We start from the raw sequence: 23,821 nt of genomic DNA on the forward strand, positions 1-23,821 counted from the left end.
CAATAAGTCATTGCTCATAGAATGAATTAAATGGGCGACGCTAAGGCCTTTCTTATCAAGCAGATTTGTTCAAACCTGCCATTCCTTGTGAATTGTGAAGTGCACACTCAATGCAGCTATCCCTTTCCAGTTCAGGACAGCGTAGGCCGGCTTTTTGCCTAAGGAGCAGCGCCTCCTCTCCAGCGGTCCAGAGTCCGGGAGGAATGCGTGCTCAGCGCAATCTACTAGCCTTGCTTTTTATTGACTGGCCTGGGTCAATTGTAGGAAGAGTGACGCCCCAAAGCTCGCAGCTCAGTCATAGGCTTTCCTTTCACTGTGCCCCATATACTAATCTCAAGTCCCACTCTGAGTAACCCCTGGCGTAATAATTTCCTCCAGCATCCAAGGAGGGTGTGGGGCACGTGAAAGATCTTGCGCCGCTGCATCCTACATGGTTGCGCGCCCCTGTGCAGAGGTTTCGGCCGCTTCTTCAAATGAAAGCTGCTTCCCATCCGTTATCTCTCTCACCAGGGCTTTGGGCACCTTTGCAAAGGCACGCGGGTCTGTCCATTTTAAAGATGGGCAAACCGAGGCTCTGGGGAGGAAGCTCCTTAACCAGCATCAAACGGAGCAAGGATAAAGGACCCAGACATCCTGGTTTTCCCAGAATCCCTTCCACACTACTTCATTACTCAGTGTAGCATGAAGGGAGAAGGCAGCCAGCACCGGAAAGAGCAGAAGAGGGTGCAGTTGGGTGAGGGGATTGCTTCCTCTCCTCCTCAGCCTGCCTGGGGAAGGGGTAGCCTGGAAAGATCTCTGCAAAGATAGATGTGGGCGCGCACCTCCTCCGGCCGCGCGCCTCCTCCCCCGCCCCTTTGTTCGCGCCTCTGCGCTTGCGCATTACGACAAATCTGGCGCTGTCCCCTTCAGCACCTCGCGGAACCCGCGCCACCCCTCCCCGCGGTGAGCCCCGCGCACCCCCCCTCCTCGAACGTCCTCGCCCCCTCTGACCACCCGAACCGACCCTCTCCTCCTTTCGAGGTCATAACCTGCCGGCCCTGGCCTTCCAAAGGAGAATAGTTGCCATAGTAACTCGTGTGGCGTTTTCCTAAAATAGCCAGACCCTCTTCCACCCTGGCCAAGGGCACAAGGTTTGCCTGTGCTCCTCTTCCCAATCTTCGGGTCATCCCTTCTAAAGTCTCGCTCCTGAAAAGGCGGGACGATTAACCTAGGCAGCAAGGAAGTTCTTCCTGGAGTCTGACTTATCCTTCCTCCGCACTCCGGGTGGGTGGTCAGGACAGGGATTCCGGGGTCTGCGGTTGGGAACCCCGAAGTGTTTAAGATTGCGTTCATTTGACGATGTCCCTTCCATAGTTTGTCTTCTGGTTTTAGGGGGCGGGTCCGGTCTACTCCCGTACCGTGTGGTTTGCGTGGCCGCGTGCTTGTGGGGGCGGGAGCGCGTGTGGCATGTAACAGGTCATGTGGCAGCCTCCTAGGGACACGCGTGGGGTCTGGTGCAGGACAGGCGTGTGCAGCTGGACTCTACGTGTGGTTCAGGAGATGACGGACGAGGGAGACCTGAACATGAGTGGGGTGGGGCATATGAGGGTTTAAGAAACAGAACCAGGGGGTCTCTGCACTCTCCCTTCCTCTGGTGTGAGTCTTAGGCAGTGACTGGGGGGGGGGGCTGGCGTTCTTTGGGACTCAGGGCCCTGGGAAAGAAGGGAGGGGGATTAGCGTTGCTTGAACAGAGCGTGGGGAGGGGTGGAGGAGGGACTGAGAGGCGGGCGGGCCTGGAGCAAGCGGGAGCCGTGCTGCTTTCACAGCTGAGCGGGGCCCAGCCTCTCTGCCTCCCTTCCGTTCCAGCTCCGAAGGAGCAGCGGTGAGTACTGGGGTGCCTTGGAGGAGGGGCTGCACAGGGGATGTTGCGGATCCTGTTGAGCTTCAAGAACCTGCCTGGCAGGGTTGCTGTTTCCCTGCCCTGCTTTGCCACCAGAGGCCCGGTTTTCCTTTATGGCCCCTCCTGGACTGGCCAAGACATGTCAAAACCCTGGAGTTGGGGGAGAGGGATGGGTGCAATCCCCTCATCCAGACCTAGCTCCTGGTGGGGGGAGGAGAGGATGTGTGTCTCTGATGGTGTGTGTAAATGTGCATCTGTGTTTACGATTGTGTCGAGGAGGTCTCTGATCCACCTGTCTCTGTGTGCATCAGAAGACTGAGAGCCTGTCTGTATATTTCGTACCTCTTTGTGTGTTCCTGTCTGGTGATCTGTGTGTAAGACAAACATGTGCTTTTCCATTATACACATATTTGTTATGACTGTGAGTGTATGAGGGTGTGTCTATGAGCAGTACTGCGTGTGTCTGTTGTACTGGAGGGTGTTGCCTATGAGTGTGTTTAACTATATCATATCTGTCCTTCTGCATGTGTGTATACGAATTCATATGTGTGTATGTGTGTGTGTATGTGCGTGCATGTGTGTGCATGTGTGTATGTGCGTGTGTGTGCATGTGTGTATGTGTGTGTGCGCATATGTGTGTATGTGCATGCGTGTATGTGCATATGTGTGTATGTGTGTGTGTGCATATGTGTGTATGTGTGTGTGTGTGTGCATGTACTGACACGGAAAAAGGATGTATCTTCCCCACTCAGCATCTATGGGCTGATGTTAGGAGCCTCTTTTCCGGTTTTTCTTCTCACCTCTTCCCTGTGTCTCTCAACACTTCCTTGTTCCTGTGGAATCCTTTTTTCCTCCCTCTCCTTCCAAAAAGCTTAATTTTTTTTCCTAAGTGAGCCCCCTCCCATAAGTAGGACTATGGGGACCCAGGGCCGTATGATCCAGAAGGTGGGACACCAGTCTCCCAACTGCCCCAGAACTGAATTCAGTGAACTTCTGACTTAGCTTGCTCTTTCTTCCTAAAGAGATGCTCAGGGCTCCCAGACAGAAAGAGAGGTACTGAAGGCCCTCTGAGTGGATGGTCCTTTTCCCTAAGGTTTCCATGGAAGGAGCCATCAGGGTCAGGATGGGTGATCCCATATTTCCAGGCCTGACTAGGTCCCTGGACCTTAGACGCCTCAATCCATCTTCCTCCTCCCTGTCTCTGCTGCCCTGCCTGTGTGGCTGCTACACACTCATCCATGCCCCCCCTTCCTCCCCTGCAGGCCTGTCTGAAGAGCATGCAGTCCCCTCACGCCCTGCCTGGCCTCGCCATCCCTGCCCCCCCAGCCTGACCCCCGGCCCCAGCATGGCCCAGGGTGCCATGCGCTTCTGTTCAGAAGGCGACTGTGCCATCTCCCCACCACGATGCCCTCGTCGCTGGCTCCCCGAAGGCCCAGTGCCCCAAAGTCCCCCAGCCAGCATGTATGGCAGCACAGGATCCCTAATACGACGAGTGGCGGGTCCAGGCCCTCGAGGCAGGGAGCTGGGACGTGTGACAGCACCTTGTACCCCTCTTCGAGGCCCCCCATCACCCCGTATGGCTCCCTCACGCTGGGGACCCTCTTCACCCACTGGGCAGCCCCCACCAGGGGCACAGAGTTCTGTGGTCATCTTCCGTTTTGTGGAGAAGGCCAGTGTGAGGCCACTGAATGGCCTACCTGCTTCTGGAGGCCTGAGTCGGAGCTGGGACCTGGGTGGGGCTTCTCCTCCCAGATCCTCCACAGCCCTTGGACCTGGCTGCAACCGGAAGTTGCGGCTAGAGGCATCCACATCAGACCCACTCCCAGCTGGAGGAGGCTCTGCTCCTGGCAGCCGGGATCCCTCACGTGGGCCATTGATCCCACCCCAGACTGGGGCAGATGGTCTTTACTCCTCCCTCCCCAATGGGCTGGGGGGGACCCCTGAGCACCTGGCCATGCGCTTCCGAGGACCCGCAGACACTGGATTCCTAAACCAGGTATGCAATCTGCCTTGGGCTCCCTGGGGCCTTAGCACCCCAGCTAAGGGACAAAGCTTGGCCCCTGTTGGACTGAGCTTGTCTTGGAGTCACCCAGATCCTTTCATGTCCTAAACCAGCTTTCTTGCCCTCTGTCGCTGTGTCCCTGCACCTTCATCCTTGTCCCATGTGGTTTTCTTTCTGCTGCTCCATATGCTTGTGTCTTTGTATGTCTGGCTTTCATTTTGGGGTCCTGTGCCTTTCACTTCCTCTTTGGCTCAGGGGGACACCTGGTCCTCCCCCCGGGAAGTCTCCTCTCATGCTCAGAGAATCGCTCGAGCCAAATGGGAATTCTTCTATGGCTCCTTGGACACCCCCAGCGCAGGTAAGGCTTGGACTTAGCCCAGGGGAAGAGGGTAGGGCCTCCTCCAGGGCATCTAAGGACTGGCAAAGAGGGAAACTTCAAACCTTCCCCGGGGTTTCCTTGGGCTGCCAAGTCTCTCCAGGCTCTAGTCTTTCATTTGTGACATGAAGGTTGAGCTGGGCTCTGGAAGAGCTGGATGGTAGAGGGAGGGGATGGCCGGATCTCAAGGGTTATTCCTCGGAGTGGAAGAAAGTCTGGTCTCCTTCAGAGTTATTTGACAAGGGCTTGATTTGAAATGAGTTCCACAGGCATTTGATCAAGTGAAGAGTGTGGCAGATACATAGTAGTTAGATGAAGAGTCTCCAGCCTGTGTGAGGCATTGGGGAGCTCCCCAACACAAATGACCTCCTGACCTGGATGTCTGTGCATACAGGTGCTAAGCCCCCAGAGCATGCCCTCCCATCACATGGGGTGGGCTCCAAGCAAGGCTCTGGGGTGGCTGTGGGGCGAGCAGCCAAGTACTCTGAGACAGACCTGGACACGGTGCCCCTGAGGTGCTACCGCGAAACTGACATCGACGAGGTGCTGGCCGAGCGGGAGGAGGCTGACTCCGCCATTGAGAGTCAGCCCAGCTCTGAGGGCCCTGCTGGCACTGCCCGACCACCTGCCTCACGACCCAGCCCATGCCCTGGCCCTCCTTCCAGCTTGGGCAGTGGCAATGAAGACAATGAGGCTGGTGGTGATGAGGATGTGGATGATGAGGTGTTTGAGGCCTCAGAGGGGGTCCGGTGAGTGGGATGGGGGGGACAGCAGCTCACTGTGTTCTACCTCCTCTAACAAGAATCTGCGGTGGAGGGGAAACCAGGGCTGTGAGGATCACGACAGCAAGGGTAGTATGGGAAGGAGATCTCAGGCAGAGGTCTGAGGCCTGGGATAGTGTTAGGAATGTGTGAGCATGGGGCACACCTAGGAGTCAGGGCAGCCACATGATAAAACAGGGTTCTAGACTCTCAGGGGCCAGAAGCCACAGGCCAAACCAGGGGCATGGGAGCACAGGTTAGATCCTTAGGTCCTGGAAAGAAAGTGTGGAAATGTGGGGGCTTTTCCTTTCTGTCTCATGCCCCACTGCAGTTTGGAGCCACATCTTCTCCTAAGATGTTGCCAGAAATAGAAAAGGGATGGCAGGAGGGAAGCGGATCAGGGGAAAGGAGAAGAAAGGGAGATTAGCAGTGAGAGGGAAGGCGGGGAACTGGGTGCCGGGATAGCAGGGATGGGACACCATAAACATTGAATTTCATGGGCCCTCTCCCGTAGTGTTTTTTTTTCCCCTTAGGGGGTTTGGGTCTGCAGAAAGGGGATAATTGCCCTGCATCAATTGGCAAGAGTTCAATGAAATTCTGCCAAGGCCTGGTTCTGGGGAGCTGATAAACATTCTTCCTGCCTCTGCAGACCGGGGGACCACATGCCACTCTCTGGGCCTCTCAAGTCACCAGTGCCCTTTCTACCTGGGACCAGCCCCTCAGCAGATGGGCCTGACTCTTTCAGTTGTGTGTTTGAAGCCATCTTGGAGTCACACCGGGCCAAGGGCACCTCCTATAGCAGTCTTGTCTCCGTGGAGGCCCTGGCCTCACCTGGCCCAACCAAGAGCCCCTTCTTCACCTTTGAGATGCCTCCCCAACCCCCAGCTCCCCGGCCTGACCCACCCGCCCCTGCCCCACTTGCCCCTCTGGAACCGGATCCTGGTACCAGCTCTGCTGCTGCTGGTCCTTGGACCCAGAGAAGGGAAGTGGAAGAGTCAGATGCTGGGGCCAAGGTGGCCTTAAGGAAGGAGCTTCCTAGTCCCTCCCACTCTGAGGATAGCCTTGGGCTGGGGGCAGCACCCCTGGGCAGGTGAGTATTTTCTTTCATTGGTCAGCCCCATCCCGGGCCCCCAGGAATTGCTGATTAAGGGACAGAGCCCCAGAATGAGGAAATAGTTTATATTCCTGACCGAGAGCAGGTGGTTACCAGATGTCTGTTTTCCCGTTTGGAGGCCTCCTGCCATTGGCCCCCTGCAGCTCCCTCCCTGGGCTCAGATCCAGTGACTGGAGAAGCCATGATTCAGGATGGAAGAATCCCCAGAGAACATCCTCTTTTTCTCCTGGAGGGCCCTCTCCTTCCCAGACAGAGCTTCTCACCCCCACCCAGCCAGACCCACTGCCAAAAGCCCCTCCCATTCCCTCCCTCCACTGGCTCCTCCAAAACACTGTCTCATCCTGCTCTAGGAATGTCCTTTCACAGCCTAACCTTTGTGCTACCCTCTGCTGCTACCCTCTCAGTCATGGAAGCCATGGCAACAGGAGGGGGTGGCCAGGGAGACAGGGTTGCCTAGCAACCAGGAGTTTCCGGCCTCTGTCTCTGGGGTGACAGGTGGCTTTGTGAGTAGAGCAGCTGGGTGGGGAAGGAAGGAGATGAAGAGGATGAAGGGGTGCACTCTGACCTCCAAAACTGTAACCCCAGAAACTGTTTCTCTATGGGTAGAAGGGAGCCCCGAGGAGAACCCTCAGAGAGGCAGGAGATGAAAGGAGCAGGAGGTATCCCTACTGCCCCCAGATTTTTGCATGACCTCACTGCGCTTCCCCAGAACCCCATTCATACCTGGGTGCCTGTGGACAGGGGTGTGTGTGTGCAGAGAGAAGGACTGCCTCGAGGGGGCAGGTGTGGAGATGAAGCAAACTAGGTCCCTGGGACCTCTGGGGATCAGTCAGGATTCCCACATACCTCTATGAATTGGATTTGAGACAGATAACGTAGGCAGGTGGAAAGGAGGCTAGCCCATTTCCCCTAGAAAGAAGAAAAGGACCTTTCCATGTCCCTCCAGCCAGCCCCCAACTTCTGGGTCTAGAGCAAAGGGGGGCTCTGGATGATCCCCAAGGCTCTGACCCAACCCTCAGCTGCTGCTCTACCCTGGCAGTGAACCACCCCTAAGCCAGCTGGTGTCCGACTCAGACTCAGAGCTGGACAGCACAGAGCGGCTGGCGCTGGGAAGCACAGATACCTTGTCCAATGGACAGAAAGCAGACCTGGAGGCCGCACAGCGCCTGGCCAAGAGGCTATACCGACTTGACGGCTTCAGGAAGGCTGATGTGGCCCGGCATCTGGGCAAGAAGTAATGCCCCTGGGCTGGGATTGAGGCTGGGGTCAAGGAATGCATCCTCTGCAGTTAATGCCCAAGGCCTCTAGGCAATGCCCAGCTGGCCCCTTCACCCTTCTCCTTGTGACGCCTACCTGTCTACCCTGCCCACAGCAATGACTTCAGCAAATTGGTGGCTGGCGAGTATCTCAAGTTTTTTGTCTTCACGGGCATGACTCTGGATCAAGCTCTCAGGTGGGTGATTAGCCCTCTGAGGATAGTCCTACTGACCAGGCTTGGTGTTTGCGGTCCAAGCTATGTGTCTTTGAAGTTGTTTTGACATGGTTCTTCAGTGACCAGGACTTCCTGGTAAGGAGATCTTGAGTCGGGAGTGACATCATCTTCCTCCCATCTTAGGGTGTTTCTAAAGGAGTTGGCCTTAATGGGTGAGACCCAGGAGCGGGAGCGTGTACTGGCCCACTTCTCCCAGCGATACTTCCAGTGCAACCCTGAAGCCTTGTCCTCAGAGGGTGAGCAGGCTGCGGGCAGGATTGTCCCTGCTGGTCAGAGCCACACACACAGGAGCAAGTGTCTGTGCAAGAGGGAATGAATGTTCATGTTTGTGGGCATGTGCACATGCACCAGTGTAAATACAGCTTTGTACATATGGCGCTGTCTGGCAGGCATGTTGCCAGGTCAAGTGTGCTTTGAGAGGCAGGTGGAGATGTGCTTGCTTTCATATGTCCGGGCTGGGCCAGGTCTGGCCGCGGGGCTCAATGGCTGTGCATATGTATGCTGTAGGGAGAACCCCTGGGGGTGGCTGAAGCTGACACTCGTTCTCCCCCTAGATGGCGCTCACACGCTGACCTGTGCCCTCATGCTCCTCAACACAGATCTCCACGGCCACGTGAGTGAGGGCTTGGCAAGTGGGAGCCAGAAAACAAGAGACTTGAAAGCTTTGGGAGGCTAAGCACCTCCCAACCTCACATCTCTCTGTTTTCCTCCCTTAGAACATTGGGAAGCGCATGACCTGTGGGGACTTCATCGGAAACCTGGAAGGCCTCAATGATGGTGGCGACTTCCCCAGGGAGCTGCTCAAGGTTGGGGGAGGGGGGGAGTATTCAGCCAGTAGATATTGTTGGAAGGGAAGGACAGGGTACCTGTCCAGCAGCAGGGTTGTAATGTGGGGAGGGCTGGGACCTGGGACTTGTTGGGTAGCTCCGGCAGCAGGAACCTGGGCTCCAGTGACTCAGCTTGGGGACCGCCCCCTCGCCCAGCCCCCACAGGCAGGCTCTCACCGCACATGCGCAGGCGCATGCAATCCTGAGGCAGGGGAAAGGGGGGCCGGTTCTGGAAAACACGTGAGCTGGCCGTCCTGGACTCCGCATTTGCTCTCTTCGGTTCCTCCTTTCCAGTGTTCACAGAGGGTGGGAGGGAGATGTCTCTGCTGGTGCGCGGGGGTGGGGTGTGCACGGGGACACTGCTCTCCACCTTAATGTATTAGAGCTACAAAGAACCTCCTGGCGCCTCTGCCCAGGAGGGAGCCTAAAGCAGAGGGGTCAGTGAAGTCGCAAAGGTTTTCCCAGGTTCTTGCATCCAGGGCACAACTCTGGGACTAGATACGGCTCTTCCGGCTGCTTTGGAAACTGGTTCTGCACCCAGGTGCCAGGAATGAGATAGGTGCCAGTGGGAGGGGGCCGTCTGACCCTGTCTCGCAGTTTCCTCCTCCCCATGATGGAGAATGGAATGTTTTACCTCGGGAGGCCTGGACTAACTTGAAGAAGGGGGGTCTCTGGACCACTCTATACAGGTCCTGGGCTGGGTATATCGGGCATTTGAGTTTGAGCAGGTATCTGAGTGGACGCGTCCACTGCAAGTTGAGGTGTCAGTGAATTGGGATGTTTACGTGAGTTGTGTGTGTTTGGCAACTGTCTTTGAATCAAGGGACCTGTGTGACTTGAGGTGTTTGTGCTTTGGGTGTAGTTTGGGTATTTGTGTGTGATGCAACGTGGTATGCATTTCCCAGTTGGCTGGGTCTGGTTTGACAGTAGGTGTTTGTCAGCTGTAGATGGCTCCTTTTGAGGTGTATGTCTGTAACTTGGGGTGAGTGGGGATCGGTGCGTCTGGCAAGTTGGTATGTCTGACCTCGTGGCATATGGACTTGGCTTGGACATTGGGATATCTGCTTATGGGTTGGACGAGGTCATGACTGTTCGAAGACCAGCCTGCGAGTGTCAGAGGCAGGAGGGCCACGGGGATGGAGGGTGGAGGGTAGGAGGGCAGGCCGACCGGTCCCCTCAGTTCCCAATCCTGACTAGCTGAAGGGTGCTCGGCCGCCGCCCGCAGCCGCCTGTCGCGCGCGCGAGCTCGGCCCCCTGGCGAGCCCCCACGCATGCGCCCCCGCTCGCCGCCGGCCCTCCCCACGGCGCCGGGCTCGCGCCGTGCTGCTCTGTCGCGCGACGTCCCCGCCCCAGCCCGCGCCCTCCCCTCCCGCCGGCGCCCCCTCCTTCTGCGGAGCTGCGGAGCCCACGGCGCCGCCGCCGAGCACTCGGTGCGTCGGTGGGAGCCGGCGGGCTCGGGCCGGGCGCTCGCGCCGGCTGTCGGGGAGCCGTCCGCGGCCGTCCGGGCGGCCCGGGGCCGAGGACGGGCGGGGGCATGGCCGGGGGCCGCGGCGCGGCGGCCGGGCCAGCATGATTGGCGTCAACAGCATCCACAGCAGCGCAGGGCGGCTGCGCTCGCGCTCGCTCTGCTCGGTGCGCTACGGGCGCACCCACCGCGGCGCGGAGACCCTGTGCTACGGCTGGCCGCAGCGCTCGCGCAGTCTCAAGCCCGTGCTCTACACCGACCTGGTGGTCAGCCGCCTGCAGAGCCGCAAGAAGAAAAAGGCGGTGAGGGCGTGGGGCCCGCAGCCCACGCCAGGCCGGGCGGCGATTGAGGGGGCGGCTTGTGGGAGGTGCTGAGGGCGAGGAAACGAGGAGGGCATGGGTGGGGGCGAAGGTGTTTGGTGAACCCAATGGGGATAGAATTTCTGGGCAGCTAGAGGTGGGTATGGGGTGTGGGGGTGGGCTAAGGTGGACCTTCACCAACCACAAAATTCTGGGTGCGGAGGGTTTTCTAGATGGGATCTACATAGGACTCTGTGACGGGGTTCAGGACCTTCAGAGGAAGGTGTGGTTGTGGGCCTGTGTAGTCCTGAGGAGGGCAGGATGAAGAACTGGAAGGCTGGAAACAAGGTTGTGGGTTGGGTCTTGGTGGTTACTCCAGCCTCCTGGCTGGATAGTTGAGGTGTGAGAGGGTTCAAGGTCTGAGCCCTACTGGGTTTGGCCCAGGTGTGTTGAGAGCTGTGCGTTGATTAGCCTGGTTTGTCGTGTGAGGTGGAGGCTTTGGGGTGCACCTACCTGCAGACAGGATGCGCAGGCATGGAGTGCCTGCATAGCCTGTGGCTGGGCATGGCTGTGGGCAGCGAGAGAGTCGGAGCCTGTAGTGTGTTGGGAGAATGAGGGGGTGCTGTGTCCCAGCATCAGGAAGGTACCGACGTCACCACAGCACCCAACTCACGCTCAGGCAGCATCACAGCCCCACAGCAAAACACGCACATGCTGGGGACACACCCACTCACAGACAGGCTGGCAGAAGCGCCCCCACAGTTGGAATCGCTGGTGTATTCTGAACCGTCCCCAAGTACAGGGGTCTTGTATACGACTTCTGAAGGCCATTATTCTCTCTTCGGGCACTGCACGGCCCTCAGATGTTCCCAGGCCACCTCTCCAGAGGGGAAGAGACTGGCTCAGAACCCACAGTTGGAGGTAGAGAGTGACTGGAAGCTGAGACTCCTGACTTAGCATTTGGTTGGCACCACAGCAGTCTGGCATGGCTGCGGGTAGAGCACTGAGCCCCTTGGTGTCTGCCTTGATGGTGCTGTTGGAGCTGGGGGGACGCTCGCTTGCTCTGCAGTTGGGAACCAAACAGGGTGAATACTCTATCATGGAGCCTGTTTCCCCGTGTGCCCTGGATGGGTTTATGCTGTGGAACCAGACCAGAACACATGGTTGGGGGCAGGAGGATTTCTTTGGCTGGTCTCGGATTCCATTTAGGGCTGTGCTTCTCTTACCGGGCTCTGAGCAGGAGAGCCACTTAATCATAGATAATAATAGCAACTGGCAGTTGCTATGCACCAGCTGTGGCTAGGGTTTCCTGTGCTGACTAGCCAGTTGCCTCCACATGTGGCTGTTCACCCTGTGGAAACCTGCCCAAGTTAGGCAGCTCCAAGGATGGAGATGGGCCTGGGTCTCCGTGCTATGTTCCAGAACCGGGTTGTGGTTGCTATGTCCCTCCTCTTAGTTCCCTTTCCTCTCCCAAGTTAGGAGGGAAGGCTCTGAGCGCTGAGGTCCATGATGCACCTCCCCACAGGACTAATCCACACCCCTCGATGTGTTTCTCTCCAGGCCTTGTACAGCTCCATCAAGAATGAGAAATTGCAGTGGGCCATGTGAGTACTGGGGCCCTTTGGTAAGGGTTAGGGTTAAGAGTTGGGGCACAAGGAAGGGAGAGCCTGGGAACACCAGAGAACTGGGGATGGGAGGCCCTAAGAAGCAGAAAGGCTACCTCGTTTCCTTCTTTGGAAATGCCTGCCTAGACTTGGGGTCTGTCTTGTGTCTGGCTCTGTTGTTATGACAAGCTGGGTTGACATAGTGGGAGTGTGTGCTGAAATGTGGACGGAGGCCCTGGCAGCCCAAGGAGAAAGCAGAGCAGCTCTGGGAGCACTAGCATTGCCTTGGAGTGCCATAGAACTAGGAATAAAGTTTTCCCCTTTGTCTTGGAAGTGTTCTATCTGAAGGAGAAGATCCAGTTAAGTCTTTGGGGCCCCAGGCTGAGAGAGAGCCCTTGCCTAAACATCTGTGGAAACCCGACTTGCTGCTATCTGCAGGGTCCAGTCACGTCTCAGCTTAAATAGGAGTTTCTGGTTGTGAGGAAATCCCTCTGAGAACAGGACTCTGGATCAGTGTGCGTTGGGGGAGGAGGGGATCAAGGAAGGCTTTTGAGGAGGCAAGCCTTGAAGTCAGCAGTACACTGTAGGAGATAACGGGGGAAGTTGGTATTCAGGAGACTTGAGGCTGAAGTTGGCACGGAAGCAGGGAAACAAGGCCCCTGCCTGGCTGGGGTGTCTGGAAAAGAGCCTGGAAGGAAAACCAGTGTGGGTTCCACGGAGGATGCAGTGGGGCTAGTCGAAATTCTTGAGCACAGCAGCAGGAGGGTTCGACTTTTCTGACCGGCTTTACGACAGAGCTGTTGAGGGGACGCTAAGAGGCCCCTTTGCCCTTTGGATTCTGAGACAGTCTCACAGTTTCTCTGGCTGGCTTGGATTTTTGACAGTCCTGCCTCAGGCTCTCCGGTGGTGGAATTACAGGCATGAGCCACCAGACCCGGGGCATCTCTTCCTTTTGGCAGCATGAAACCAACAGCCGTGAGCAGCCTGGTGTTCGGTGTGGTTAGGGCAGAGCTGTGTCACTCGTGTCTGTCCCCGAGAAGTGTGAGGACTGGGTGTGTGCCGAAACAGACCATGGGAAGGTCCTTCCCCGAGGAGGACTTCTGAGGGAGGACACAGACCTGCAGCCTGGGGAAGCCCTACTCAGAGGAGCATGCCGGGGCAGCAGCGCAGGGTGAAGGTGTGTGTGGCTGAGTGACCAGTACTCTGAAACAATCACACCTGCAGAGACGAGGAGGAGCTGAGAAGATCCCTGTCAGAGTTGGCCGACCCTAACCCCAAGGTCATCAAGAGGGTCAGCGGGGGCAGTGGCAGCAGCTCCAGCCCTTTCCTGGACCTGACTCCTGAGCCTGGGGCTGCTGTCTACAAGCACGGGGCCCTGGTCCGCAAGGTGCATGCAGACCCTGACTGCAGGAAGAGTATGTGGCTGTGCAGGGGGCTGGGGTGGTGGTGGATGGGAGGTGGCCTTCCTCAGGCCACCCTGACCTGCCTTCCCTCCCTAGCACCTCGTGGCAAGCGGGGCTGGAAGAGCTTCCACGGGATCCTCAAGGGCATGATCCTCTACCTGCAGAAGGTGCGGGGCTGGGGTGGCGGGGCTGGCTTGGCAGAGGGGAGTAGGTGGCTGGAGATGGCCAGGCCAGGACTGGGGCAGGACAAGATGGGTACCCCCGTAGGAGGAGTACCAGCCTGGGAAGGCTCTTTCTGAGGCAGAGCTGAAGAATGCCATCAGCATCCACCATGCCCTAGCCACCCGAGCCAGCGATTACAGCAAGAGGCCGCACGTCTTCTACCTGCGCACAGCTGACTGGCGGGTCTTCCTCTTCCAGGCCCCGTGAGTGTCCTCCTCTTACCCATTCCAAGCCCTGCTCACTGGATTCCTCTCTCTCCCTGTAAGACCACACTCCACAGGCTGGGAACATAGCTCAGTTGGTAGAGTGAATGCGTAGCAGAAGGCTCTGGGTGCTGTCCCCAGTCCTGTACCTGCCAGACTTAGTGACGCTCACCTATAATCCCAGCACTTAGGTGGCAAAAAGCTCAGAAGTTCAAGGTCACTCTTGACAACTGTCAGTTGGGACCTAGCCTGGGATACTTGAGACTATCTCAGTGAATAAATAAATTAATCAAGAAGACCACATCCCAGGTTGGGACTGGCATTCCCAACCTGGGGTCCCTACGCTATTTCCCTAGGAGCCTGGAACAAATGCAGTCCTGGATCACTCGCATCAACGTGGTGGCTGCCATGTTCTCTGCACCCCCCTTCCCCGCCGCTGTTAGTTCCCAGAAGAAATTCAGCCGTCCTCTGCTGCCCAGTGCTGCCACCCGCCTGTCTCAGGTGTCCACCTGTTGGCAGTGGGGTGGGAAGGGTCAGGGCACTGGGTTGTATTCCAGGCTGCATGTGGTGGGTCACAGGAGGGGTGTGGCGGTGATGGAAATCGAGCCCCTTGTTACAATCTGCACAGAGGGTCTGTAGACCAGTGACCCTGACCAGACATCCCTGCTGTTAGGAGGAACAGGTGAGGACCCATGAGGCCAAGATGAAGGCCATGGCAAGCGAACTGCGTGAGCACCGGGCCGCACATCCGGGGAAGAAGGCCCGAGGCAAGGAGGCCGATGAGCAGCGGCAGAAGGAGGCCTACCTGGAGTTTGAGGTGAGCCTCCCCGCCTGATGTCTTGGCGCCCTCATATGGGACAAGGCTAGGGATATGGGCATGGCATCCAGGCACGGAGCCCAGATAGGTGACTGGCAGACTGCTTAATCTCTGAGTCTTCATTTTCTCTTGTGGGGAGCAAGTCTAAATTCCACACCCACTAGGGTTAAGTGACATGTATTCTGTGCCTTCAGCCCTGTAATGTCATTAGAGGTTCTAAGAGCCCGGGAGGGCCATCAACCTCTCACAGACATCTTTTAGAGCCAGCATCTCTTGGCAGGGGGTGGGGGGTGGGGCAGAAGAGGAGGCCAGGCTTTCACTGCTTCTGGCCTCTGCCTCAGAAATCCCGCTACAGCACCTATGCAGCGCTGCTTCGAGTCAAGATGAAGGCAGCCAGCGAGGAGCTGGATGCCATAGAAGCAGCGCTGACCCAGGCTGGGAGCACGGAGGATGGATGCCCTCCACCTCACTCCAGTCCTTCCCTGCAGCCCAACCCCACCAGCCAGACCCGGGCTCAGCGTCCTGGCTCAGAAGCCCGGGCTGGGGCAGGCAGTACAAGGCCAAAGCCCTGAACAGGAACAGGAGCAATGGGGGCAGTGCCTACTGGGCACCTGCATGATGACATGGCCCTGCCGGAGCTCAGCTAGCCTCGGGCCACCCACGAGGGCCTCCTGGTCCAGGGCCCGACCGCGCCGGACGCGGTGTCCGGGGCAGGGCAGGGCTGAGCCGGGCCTCAGAGCCTGGGCAAAGGGCCTCTCAGAGACCCCCTTTTTGTGATAATGTTTGCACTTTTTCGTACAGGAAGGGTGGGTAGGGTGGGAGGGGCCCGTGCCCCTAATTTTTGATTGGGGGTTTTCTTTTATTTTTGTGGAGGAGGCCTGATAAAAGTTTCTGCTTTCTGCTGAGACCGCCCCACCCTGACACCAGCAGTAACCCCTTCGTCCTGAGGCCTGGCTCAGACAGAGGCCAGGAGTTGGGGCTGAGCTGGTCCCCCTCTTCCCCCCCAAGGGCTCGCCTCTCTCTCCACAGAGACAGAGGAAGGGCATCCACAGGCCGGGGTGGCATGGCCTGCTTCCTTCCTTTGGTGGGCCCTGCCCTTTGTATAGCCTCCACCCTCATTAAAACTGCTCTGAATTGCTGGCTGGGACTCCTCTCCTCTCACTCAGGGACAGGGATGGGCGTCACTCTGGGGTTGCCAAGTTGGGAAAGGGCCTCCCCGTTCCCATAGGAATCCTTTATTCGGCCCACTGAGCTGTGGGCTTGAGGTGTTAAATAAGATCTCGACTAGGCAGGGATGCTGTACAGAGGGTGCAGGTGGAGGAAGTTAGCCAGGCAGCAGTCAGTGCACCTGGGGCTGGGGGTGCCCGTGGCAGAGGCCTCCTGGCGGCTCTGGGGGTGGACACAGCTTCTCTGCCTCCTGCTCCACCGACTGGCTCCCATAGGCACTGTCTTCTTTTGCCTCTGCTGGGGGAACAGGAGGGAGTCAAACCTCGGGCCTCCCACCCTCAGCCTAGACGCACGCTCCAAGCTGGTCCTACTTCACCTGTGCTGGGCAGTTTGTCTCGGGTCTCAGGACCGCTCAGCAGTCTCACTCCCTCGTGCAGACCCATGTCCTTCAAGGCCTCCAGCAGACCCACCAAGTCCCCGCCAGCCAGCTGAAGAGGAGGAGGAGACAGGAGGTCTGAGTGATATCCAGGGTGTGGGGTAGAAAGTCCCAGGGGGTGGGGGGGAGAGGAGACTCTGAGATGGGTAAGCTGGGCAGGTACGGGCCACCCCACCTTGTAACTACGCAGGAGGCTGCCACTGGGCGAGGGGGTCCTCCTGTATGTATCCACCAGACTTCGCAGCCCCAGTCGCTCTGCCAGTTCTGCCCAGCTGCCCTGGGCTTCCGGCCCGTCTAGCAGCTGCTCCAGGTTCTGCAGGGTTGCATCTCCCAGTGACAGCCCTGGCCCTGCGGAGACAAATGCACATCTGTGAGGTAGCTCCAGAGGAGGGCAGGAACACGTACTTGGACATAGCTTTTGTCCCTGGTAACCTGACAGACAGGGCAGACATGGACGGGGCATGGATAGCGAGAGCCCTCGCCAACGTCCTGAGGGAGATCACCTCTGGGAGGAGGCGCCTGAGACTGGAAATGCCCACCAGTCTCACCTGCAGGGCTGGGTGGGGCCAGGGGCGGCTCCGTGGTGTTCTGAGCAGCATTTAGCAGCAGAGTCTTCACCTGGGGGGGGGGGGGACAGTGTCGCCTGTCATCCCAGACCTTAAGCCAGCTCTCCCTAAGTCTATGATCTGGTCCACATCCCCAGGCCCAGGAGGTGCCCAGAGTCCCTGGCATTTCTATTGCCAGGATGACCTCACCTTGATGCTGCAAGTGAGGTCAAGAGGTGTGTGACCCCGGAAGTTCCTTTGGGTGTCCCTCTCTGGCTCCTCAGAATCAGAGTCACTCCCAGAGGTAGGGGGTGAGGACGGAGGGTACAGAGGCTCCTCATTCTCTGCATGGATGTCAGCACCTGGAGGAGGAGCCGGTCATCAGAAGAGACCAGTGGAAGGCCCCACACTGAGGACCGAACAATGGCTGGGAGGGTCCCCTCTCTCTTTCCAGCTCTGTTCTCACTCACCAGCCTTTAGGAGAAGGCGAGTGAGGGTTGGGGATCCGAGTCCAGCTGCCAGGTGGAGGGGTGTGTTTCCAGCAAATGTCCGGGCGTTCACATTGGCATGGAGCTGTGGGGTGGCAAGGAGTGACCAGCATGGCCCAGGTAGCCAAGCCTTCCCACAGACCTCTTCACCACTCCTGGTCCTCCCACAATCCTCCCCTCCCTTCCACAGTCTTCATTCCCACCTTGGTAACCAGATGGGTGACCAATCCCAGCTCCTCCATCTCTGTGGCTAGATGCAGGGGTGTTCTGCCTCCTTGCCTCTCTGCTGTCTCCACTTCGGCTCCACTGTCAACTAGCAGGTCCAGGCACTCGGGGCTCCGGGCGTGAACTGCCAGGTGTACTGGATACAGTCCTAGAGAACAGCACACTCAGCAGCTGTGACCCCCAAAGTGGCCCCTACTCATGTCTACTAGTCACACACCCTTCTTGGTCCCCACCCTTGTCCCCAGGACTGGAGGAGATGGGAAACTAACCCGCGAAATCAGGCATGTGCAATATTTGGGGCACAGCGCGGGTCCCACTATGTAACAGTGCCCGCAACAGGTCTGGGGCTTCAGCACCTGCCCGGAGAGCCAGGTGCACAGCTGAGTCTCCATGCCGGTCCAGCAGTGTGGGGTCTGCACCCACCTGCAGCAGGAAGCTCACCACCCTTGTCTGCCCAGTGATTACTGCTAGGTGTAGAGGTGTCTGGAGAGGAAGGCAGAGTGAGCCGAGCTCACTCCAGCGTAGGGCTCCCTGCCTTCAACCCCTCGCCCCTCACTAGAGGCTTCCCCCTTACCTGGTGCAGGTGGTTAGTGAGGTTGATGACCCCAAGGTACTGGGCATGGTAGATGACATGGGCTATCTGCTCAATGACACCAGTCTGCCCGTGGATAATGGCCAGGTGCAGCGGCCTGGGGATGGGAGAGTGAGACTTTGGTCTGGGAAACCCAGCCACCCAGAGCATCATCTGTTCTCAAAATCCACATCTCCGTGGTCTCTGTCACTGGGGCCTGGTGAGCCCTGAACGTCACCATCTTAATCCTTTGTCACCCTGCTACTGTGCCCCTTTCACAGCTAACAAAATTCAAGGCTGGGAAGAGTAAATTTCATGAACACTAGAAAACAGCGAGGACTTGAGGCCAGATCTGTCCGACTCTAGGGTTTGGCTCTTTGCAGTTTCCTCTACTGCCCAACCTCTAGACTTGGTACTAGAAGACAGACCCCTCTGGATGTCCCTAGGCCACTGGCCCTCCGGCCGCTTACGTGTCTCCGTTCTCGTCCTGGGCCGTCAGCAGGTGGCGCTGTCCGGCCAGCAGAGCGCGCGCGTCCGCGGTGACGCCGTAGTCCAGCAACGCTCGGGCGCTGCGCAGCGCCAGACCGAACAGGCGCGCGTTGTACTCGCGAGCTGGAGACGACAGGGCGCGTGGGTGCGGGCCAGGTCCCCAGCCCTGCGCCCCCCCCCCCCCCACCAGTATTCCTAAGACGTACCTTGCTGCAGCGCCTCCAGGGCCTGCGATTCGCCCCGGGGGACCTCAGGGGGCGCCTTCGGCTCTTCCGCCACCTCCCCAGCATCCACGCCCCGCCCAGAGCCGGCCATCTGTGCTCCGCCCCCTCCACCCAAGTAGCCGCCCATTGGGGCCGCGCCGGACTGGTAGGGGTTGTAGGCCAAAGAGGGGAAAAAGCCGAGGCTACCACCTGTGGGCATGGGCAAAGCTGTGAGGTGCCAGCCAGGACTTTCCCAGATTTCTCTTCCAACTTCCCCTTATCTCCTCCACCCCTCTCCGGGCCACTGGCACCCGCTCACCTCCAGCGCCTCCATAACCCCCAGCGGAGCCCCCAGAGCCCCCACCCATGTGAGATCCGCCCCCGAAGGGCTGGGAGAAGGTGGGCAAGGCCTTCCTCCGCTTCCGCTGCACTTCCTCCTTGTCTAGGGGAAACAAGAAACGGGGTGTTAAATCCAATACATGGGTAGCCTTCAAGTGCCCCAAACAGCAGCCACCTCTAGGGCGCCTGGAGGCCAACCTTGCTCCCCGCAGCCCCTGGGAATCCTGAAGGCCGGCCCTACCTTCCACCAGAGGGTAATAGGTGAACTGTTTGGAGTCGGAGACGTCCCCGCCACGTTTGCGTTTTAGCTGCAGGAACACCGTTACAGGCCTCTCTATCTTCATCTTGTGATAGGGCGGTGTTCGGAACACGATGGCATACTGGGGTGAAGGGTGGGAGAGAGAGCTTAGCTGTCAATGAGATCTTTGCCCAGTTCGACCTCCAGGTCAGGCCCTAGTCCTTCAGTACCTGTTTATGAACGTCTGTGGGAGAGAAGTCCCCAAAGGCTTGCCATCCGTTCTCGTCATCCTCGTAGAACCGAACCTCAATGTCATCTATAGAGGAAAGTGAAGCTGAGCCTTACGGAGAACCTGCAGGCCGGTGCATTTATCCTGGAGTTGCCCCGCCCCCGCCGCCCCACCCCTCAGTCTTCTAACACCCATTTTCAGTTCCCAGCAAGGTCTCCGGCCTCACCTTTCTGCACCTTATCACAAAGCAAATAAACTTCGTCACCACCGCGCACAGAACCGGCTGTTTTGTCCATCCGGGAAATCTTCAGGTTTGAGGCCCCTGGAGACTCTGTAGGATGGGAGATGGGTTAGGGCCACACTGATGGATCTGGGGTCTCGGTGGTCATTTGACACTTCAGGAAACGCAATATTCTCATTCACCAACACTCAGACTTGCTTCAGACAGCTCATCTCACACGTGGCAGGGCCAGGCTCAAACTTCATAGACTGGAGGTATCCTAGGCGCTCCTCTGGGCGCTCCCACTGGGCACCTTCGAGGATACTCACTGCTGTCATGGATGGGCTGGGAGATAACGGGCTTCAGGGGCAAAGTGAAGGAGCCATCGCTAGCGCGAAGGAAAGCAGAGAAGCGCAGCCGGACAATACTCAGATCCATCACTTTTTTCAGTTCCTTGGCCTCCTGCTCTAGCTCCCGCCGCTCAGCCTCTGCGTGGACAGCCTGGGTGTGAGCCCTGGGCTTGCCCCGCTCCTCTGGAAGCAGCTCCCTGACAGCCCTGTGTCGCCGTACCTGTAAGGCCCTGGGGCTTGGAGCGAAGCCTCTGCCTTTGAAGTTTCTGGATCATGATCTCCATCATGTTCTTCTTGGTCACATGCAGGACCCCCAGATTATTAAATCTGGGGAGGAGAAGGAGGAGTCAGGGCTTTGTCCTTGGAGCTCTTTCCCGAGGCAGCATCCCCACTGCCAGGTTCAGCTTGGCTTTGTCCTCCGGGGTTCTCTCCCCTTTGTATGACAGCCACACAGGCAGGCTGGGACCTAGGACTGGCAGGCAAGGAGCATCCCCAGGGGGCCAGGAACGGGGACCACCTACTGAGCAGTCATGTCCTTGGGTCCTACAGACACAGCACAGACCCCCAGCTCTGAGCACTGCTTGCCCACCAGGCTGTGGGCGTGCGCACGAGGTGGGTCACTGTGTGTTACCAGGTCCACTTCGATCTTGGCCGGTCCCTCATAGTTACAGATCTGAGAAGGACAAAGGACTGTCAGTCGTGGCCCTGGACACACCGTCCCCTAGCCTACCCCCCATTATCATCTGAGCTCACCTTGACAGTAGGATAGGTCTTGCGGCCCTTTTCACTGGAGGCACCCGGGAGGCCTCCGTGGGAGGGGCCTTCACATCCATATCGAAATCTGAAGCCTCGCTGATGGTTCCATGACAGAGACAATGAGGTCAGGAGACACCCCCTCCCCACACACACACAAGGCAACCACTGGCCATCACTGACCACGTGACCAATAGTGTGTCTCCTGGACACCTCCTGCCCAACAGACCAGCAGCAACCAACCATCCAATCGCGCCAGCTACCCCACTTGTCCCCAAAGCCCAAGCCATCGCACACCCCTGGCTCACTCACCTGCTTGGGTTGCTCCACAATCACCAGATAGGGGCCATCAGCTGGAAGGAGAGGGGCCTCACTTAGCCAGGCTCCCCAAGTCCACCCCCTGGCAGAGGGTATACGCTCACTCTCCTCCAGGTTCTGGGACACCTGAAGCTAAGGGCTCACTGACCTGTCTCTGGGGCTGGATCCTTGGGCTCCACAATGGAGGGGCTGAATTCAAAATCATCATAGTCAGGGATGCCATCCACACCCTGTTCCAGACAGAGAAGGTGGAGGCTGAAACCGAGCCTTCCTCCTCCTGGCTCCTCCTCAAGCCATGAGGAAGCTCCTTTCTGGACAAAGTTTGCAGACAGGACAGACAGACAGACTGAGACAATCTGAAGACATGCAGAAGCGGAGGAGTGTGTGTGTGTGTGGGGGGGGGGGGGAAGCCTTTGGTAGACAAGCAGACACAGGGGCACAAGTTGGCTTCAGGGCCAGGCAGTGTGACTCACTGGGCCGTAGCAACTGTCCATGTCTCTGGGCTAGGCCCGACTGTGGCTGGCGGCTTCGGGCCCTTGTTCGGCTTCCCAGAGTTTCAGACGCCCGCCTAAAGTGAAGAGAGACACGGGAGGGGGTAGGGAGGAGAGGTCAGGATAGGAGTGGGCAGGAGAGGGGTCCCAGATTTGGGGGAGGGTCTGATCTCCTCCGGCCGGCCGGCCGGGCGTGGCGGATAAAATCCGGTTGGAGGTCGAGATCCCGAGCGGGGCCGGGCCGGGGAAGGGGCAGAAAGTTAGTGCTGCTTAGGAAAGTCCCGAAAATACCAGGGGGAGGAGGAGCCGGAGGGGGCGGGCCTGGAAATGACGCCGGGGCCCCGCCCCCGCGGCGGGAGGGGCGGGAGGCCCTGGCAGTTCCTGGTTCCCCCGCAGCTAGCGGCTGCAGCCCCCGGGGCTTAGCCGGGGCCTAGTCCGCCTCGCCCCCACTCCGCGGCCTGGAGCAACCTTGGGATTTTCGGCCAGCGTGGAGGACACGGCTGATTCACCCGGGGGCTTTTGTGGGGACATTCCTGCCGTCGGAGGCCTCTTTTCCGAATGGCCCGTAGGCGGGGGCTCTTCCAGTGGGGCCCCCGGGGTTCTGCCCAGAGAAGCGATACGAGCCGCAGGGTGGGGAAAGGAGTTTCCCCCTCCACGGTCTCTAGCGACTCCGGGACATCTTGGCATCCCAGATTCTCCCGCTGCACCTGCTCCGGGCCACCGGCCCCTGAGACCCCAGCCCCACAACCATTTGTAACACGCGGGTGTCCGTTACCGGGACTTGGCGTTTCAGCCCTAATGTCTGGTGTGCGTGGTGAGTGCGGGCGGTGGCAGCAGGCACGTGCAATTGCTCATCCGTCCGCACAGGTGAGTCCTGGTCAGTGTGGGCAGACGGCGGTGCACGTCTGGATGTCGGTGCCCAGTGAACTTCTGCCCGCGCGCGTGTGTGCGGGGCTGACACCCAGCCCGGCTTGCGCAGGCCAGCGTGAGGGCAGGCGTACGTGGCGATGTGTGCCAGGGTGTCCTGTTCGAGTGCGCGCTCTCCAGAGGTGGTGTCCAGCCCCAGACTGTGTCCTAAAGTCCTCCTCCCTCCCTCCGTCCCTCCCTCCCTCTCCATTCCTCGGTCACTCAGGTGAACCCGGCCACTCACCGTGGTGGCGGCTCTGGTTCCGACTTCTTTCCGAGCCCTGCCCCGGACCGGTAGCCGCTGCTCTACAGCGCTGGGCTCCAGCCGGGAAAGCCCCTTTCGGCCCCCCGAGGGGGGGAATTCCCGTGACGTTCCCGTGCGTCACTCCTCATGCCCTTTTTTTATTGGCTGAAAGTTTAACTCTGGGACTTTTGTAGCCAATCCGGAGCGACGCAGGCGCGCCCCTTACGGGGAAGGCTCGCCGGGGGCTTGTTGCCGGGTGTCACCCAGCGCCGGTTCTGCTGCGGACCGGAGAGGCGGAACAGCGAAGCCAGCGCAGTGCGGGGCTCGGATCTCTGCACCCTCGCAGGCTTGCCCCAGACCTGGCCCACGGGGCCCCTCGGCTCTTGCTGCGCCTAGTTCTTGGCTGTCTCTGAAACTGGGGAACCCCTGGGGAAACGGGCCAGCCCCGACCCTCGGTCCCTCCGGGACAGGGACCTCGGTGCTGAGAAGTTAAGGAAGGTGGACGGAGGCTGATCTTGAGGTCAGCTCCAGATCGCCATCTAGTGGCCCTTCTGGATCTGCACGGAAACTTTGGGTCAACTGTCTCAGTTTCGTGGCCTCTGGAGGAGACTCTCTGGACTTACAATTCATGTTGTAAGAGGCAGGTTTGCAAGCACACAGGCTTTCAGGATGACCTGTTGGAGGAACGGTGCGCTGGGAGAAAAAAAAGGATATGTTTGACTGGGAGTCTCAGGCCTCGTTCATCCACCACAGACGTCTGGACTATTAGAATTGGGAGACCAACTGGATGTGCTTGATGCACACCTCCAGTCCCAGCTTTCATGAGACCAAGACAGGAGGATTCCCCAGTTTAAAGCTACCCTATCTCAACAACATGCACACAAAGGTGTCCAAAGTAAAATATTTCAAACTTCCTCCAGTGCAGAAAAAACGGTCTCTTGGTTTGTGGATATTGCTCGGTGGTGTGCTTTGCATGAAGGAGGTCGAGCTACCATCGTAAAAGGTGGCGGGAGGCTGGGGAGGCAGCTCAGCAGTTCTGTTCCCACTTGGGACAGCTCACAAGTATCTGAAACATCAACAACATCGGGTCCCATGGCTCTCTCCCAGTCTTTGAGAGTACTGAATTCATGTTCACATTTCCCTAC

General features: G+C 58.4%; 2 protein-coding genes across 5 annotated transcripts; one reads left to right on the plus strand and one right to left on the minus strand.

The window, feature by feature from the left end:
* Positions 1–1,175: 1,175 nt before the first annotated feature.
* Positions 1,176–15,602, plus strand: Psd (pleckstrin and Sec7 domain containing). 3 transcript variants are annotated; one of them, XM_041660796.1, is made up of 18 exons: positions 1,176–1,263; positions 1,806–1,861; positions 3,142–3,875; positions 4,137–4,239; positions 4,652–5,006; positions 5,668–6,108; positions 7,172–7,366; positions 7,505–7,585; positions 7,748–7,860; positions 8,179–8,237; positions 8,341–8,430; positions 11,776–11,819; positions 13,044–13,234; positions 13,319–13,389; positions 13,490–13,647; positions 14,004–14,148; positions 14,321–14,464; positions 14,806–15,602. In XM_041660796.1, exons 3-18 carry the CDS (start codon positions 3,225–3,227, stop codon positions 15,034–15,036), a joined length of 3,072 nt encoding a protein of 1,023 aa, XP_041516730.1. In that variant the 5' UTR covers positions 1,176–1,263; positions 1,806–1,861; positions 3,142–3,224; the 3' UTR covers positions 15,037–15,602. The 3 variants fall into 3 exon arrangements, with proteins under 3 accessions (XP_041516730.1, XP_041516729.1, XP_041516731.1); XM_041660795.1 differs by lacking the exon at positions 1,176–1,263 and adding an exon at positions 1,487–1,635; XM_041660797.1 differs by lacking the exon at positions 1,176–1,263 and adding an exon at positions 1,511–1,572.
* On the minus strand, positions 15,455–22,839 carry Nfkb2 (nuclear factor kappa B subunit 2). 2 transcript variants are annotated; one of them, XM_041660799.1, is made up of 23 exons: positions 22,677–22,839; positions 21,509–21,603; positions 21,184–21,265; positions 21,030–21,070; positions 20,718–20,816; positions 20,486–20,637; positions 20,185–20,291; positions 19,944–20,102; positions 19,621–19,725; positions 19,396–19,481; positions 19,169–19,307; positions 18,908–19,030; positions 18,592–18,798; positions 18,367–18,508; positions 17,900–18,014; positions 17,595–17,808; positions 17,304–17,473; positions 17,083–17,185; positions 16,823–16,974; positions 16,616–16,685; positions 16,243–16,415; positions 16,008–16,119; positions 15,455–15,925 (listed from the first exon to the last, which is right to left on the minus strand). In XM_041660799.1, exons 2-23 carry the CDS (start codon positions 21,527–21,529, stop codon positions 15,804–15,806), a joined length of 2,694 nt encoding a protein of 897 aa, XP_041516733.1. In that variant the 5' UTR covers positions 21,530–21,603; positions 22,677–22,839; the 3' UTR covers positions 15,455–15,803. The 2 variants fall into 2 exon arrangements, with proteins under 2 accessions (XP_041516733.1, XP_041516732.1); XM_041660798.1 differs by having other exon boundaries at positions 15,455–15,928; positions 22,677–22,836.
* Positions 22,840–23,821: the final 982 nt, after the last annotated feature.

The sequence above is a fragment of the Microtus oregoni genome, unplaced genomic scaffold (assembly GCF_018167655.1).
Source record: "Microtus oregoni isolate MIOR12 unplaced genomic scaffold, Mior012 000012F_ref0000307, whole genome shotgun sequence".
In the NCBI taxonomy this organism is placed as follows: domain Eukaryota; kingdom Metazoa; phylum Chordata; class Mammalia; order Rodentia; family Cricetidae; genus Microtus; species Microtus oregoni.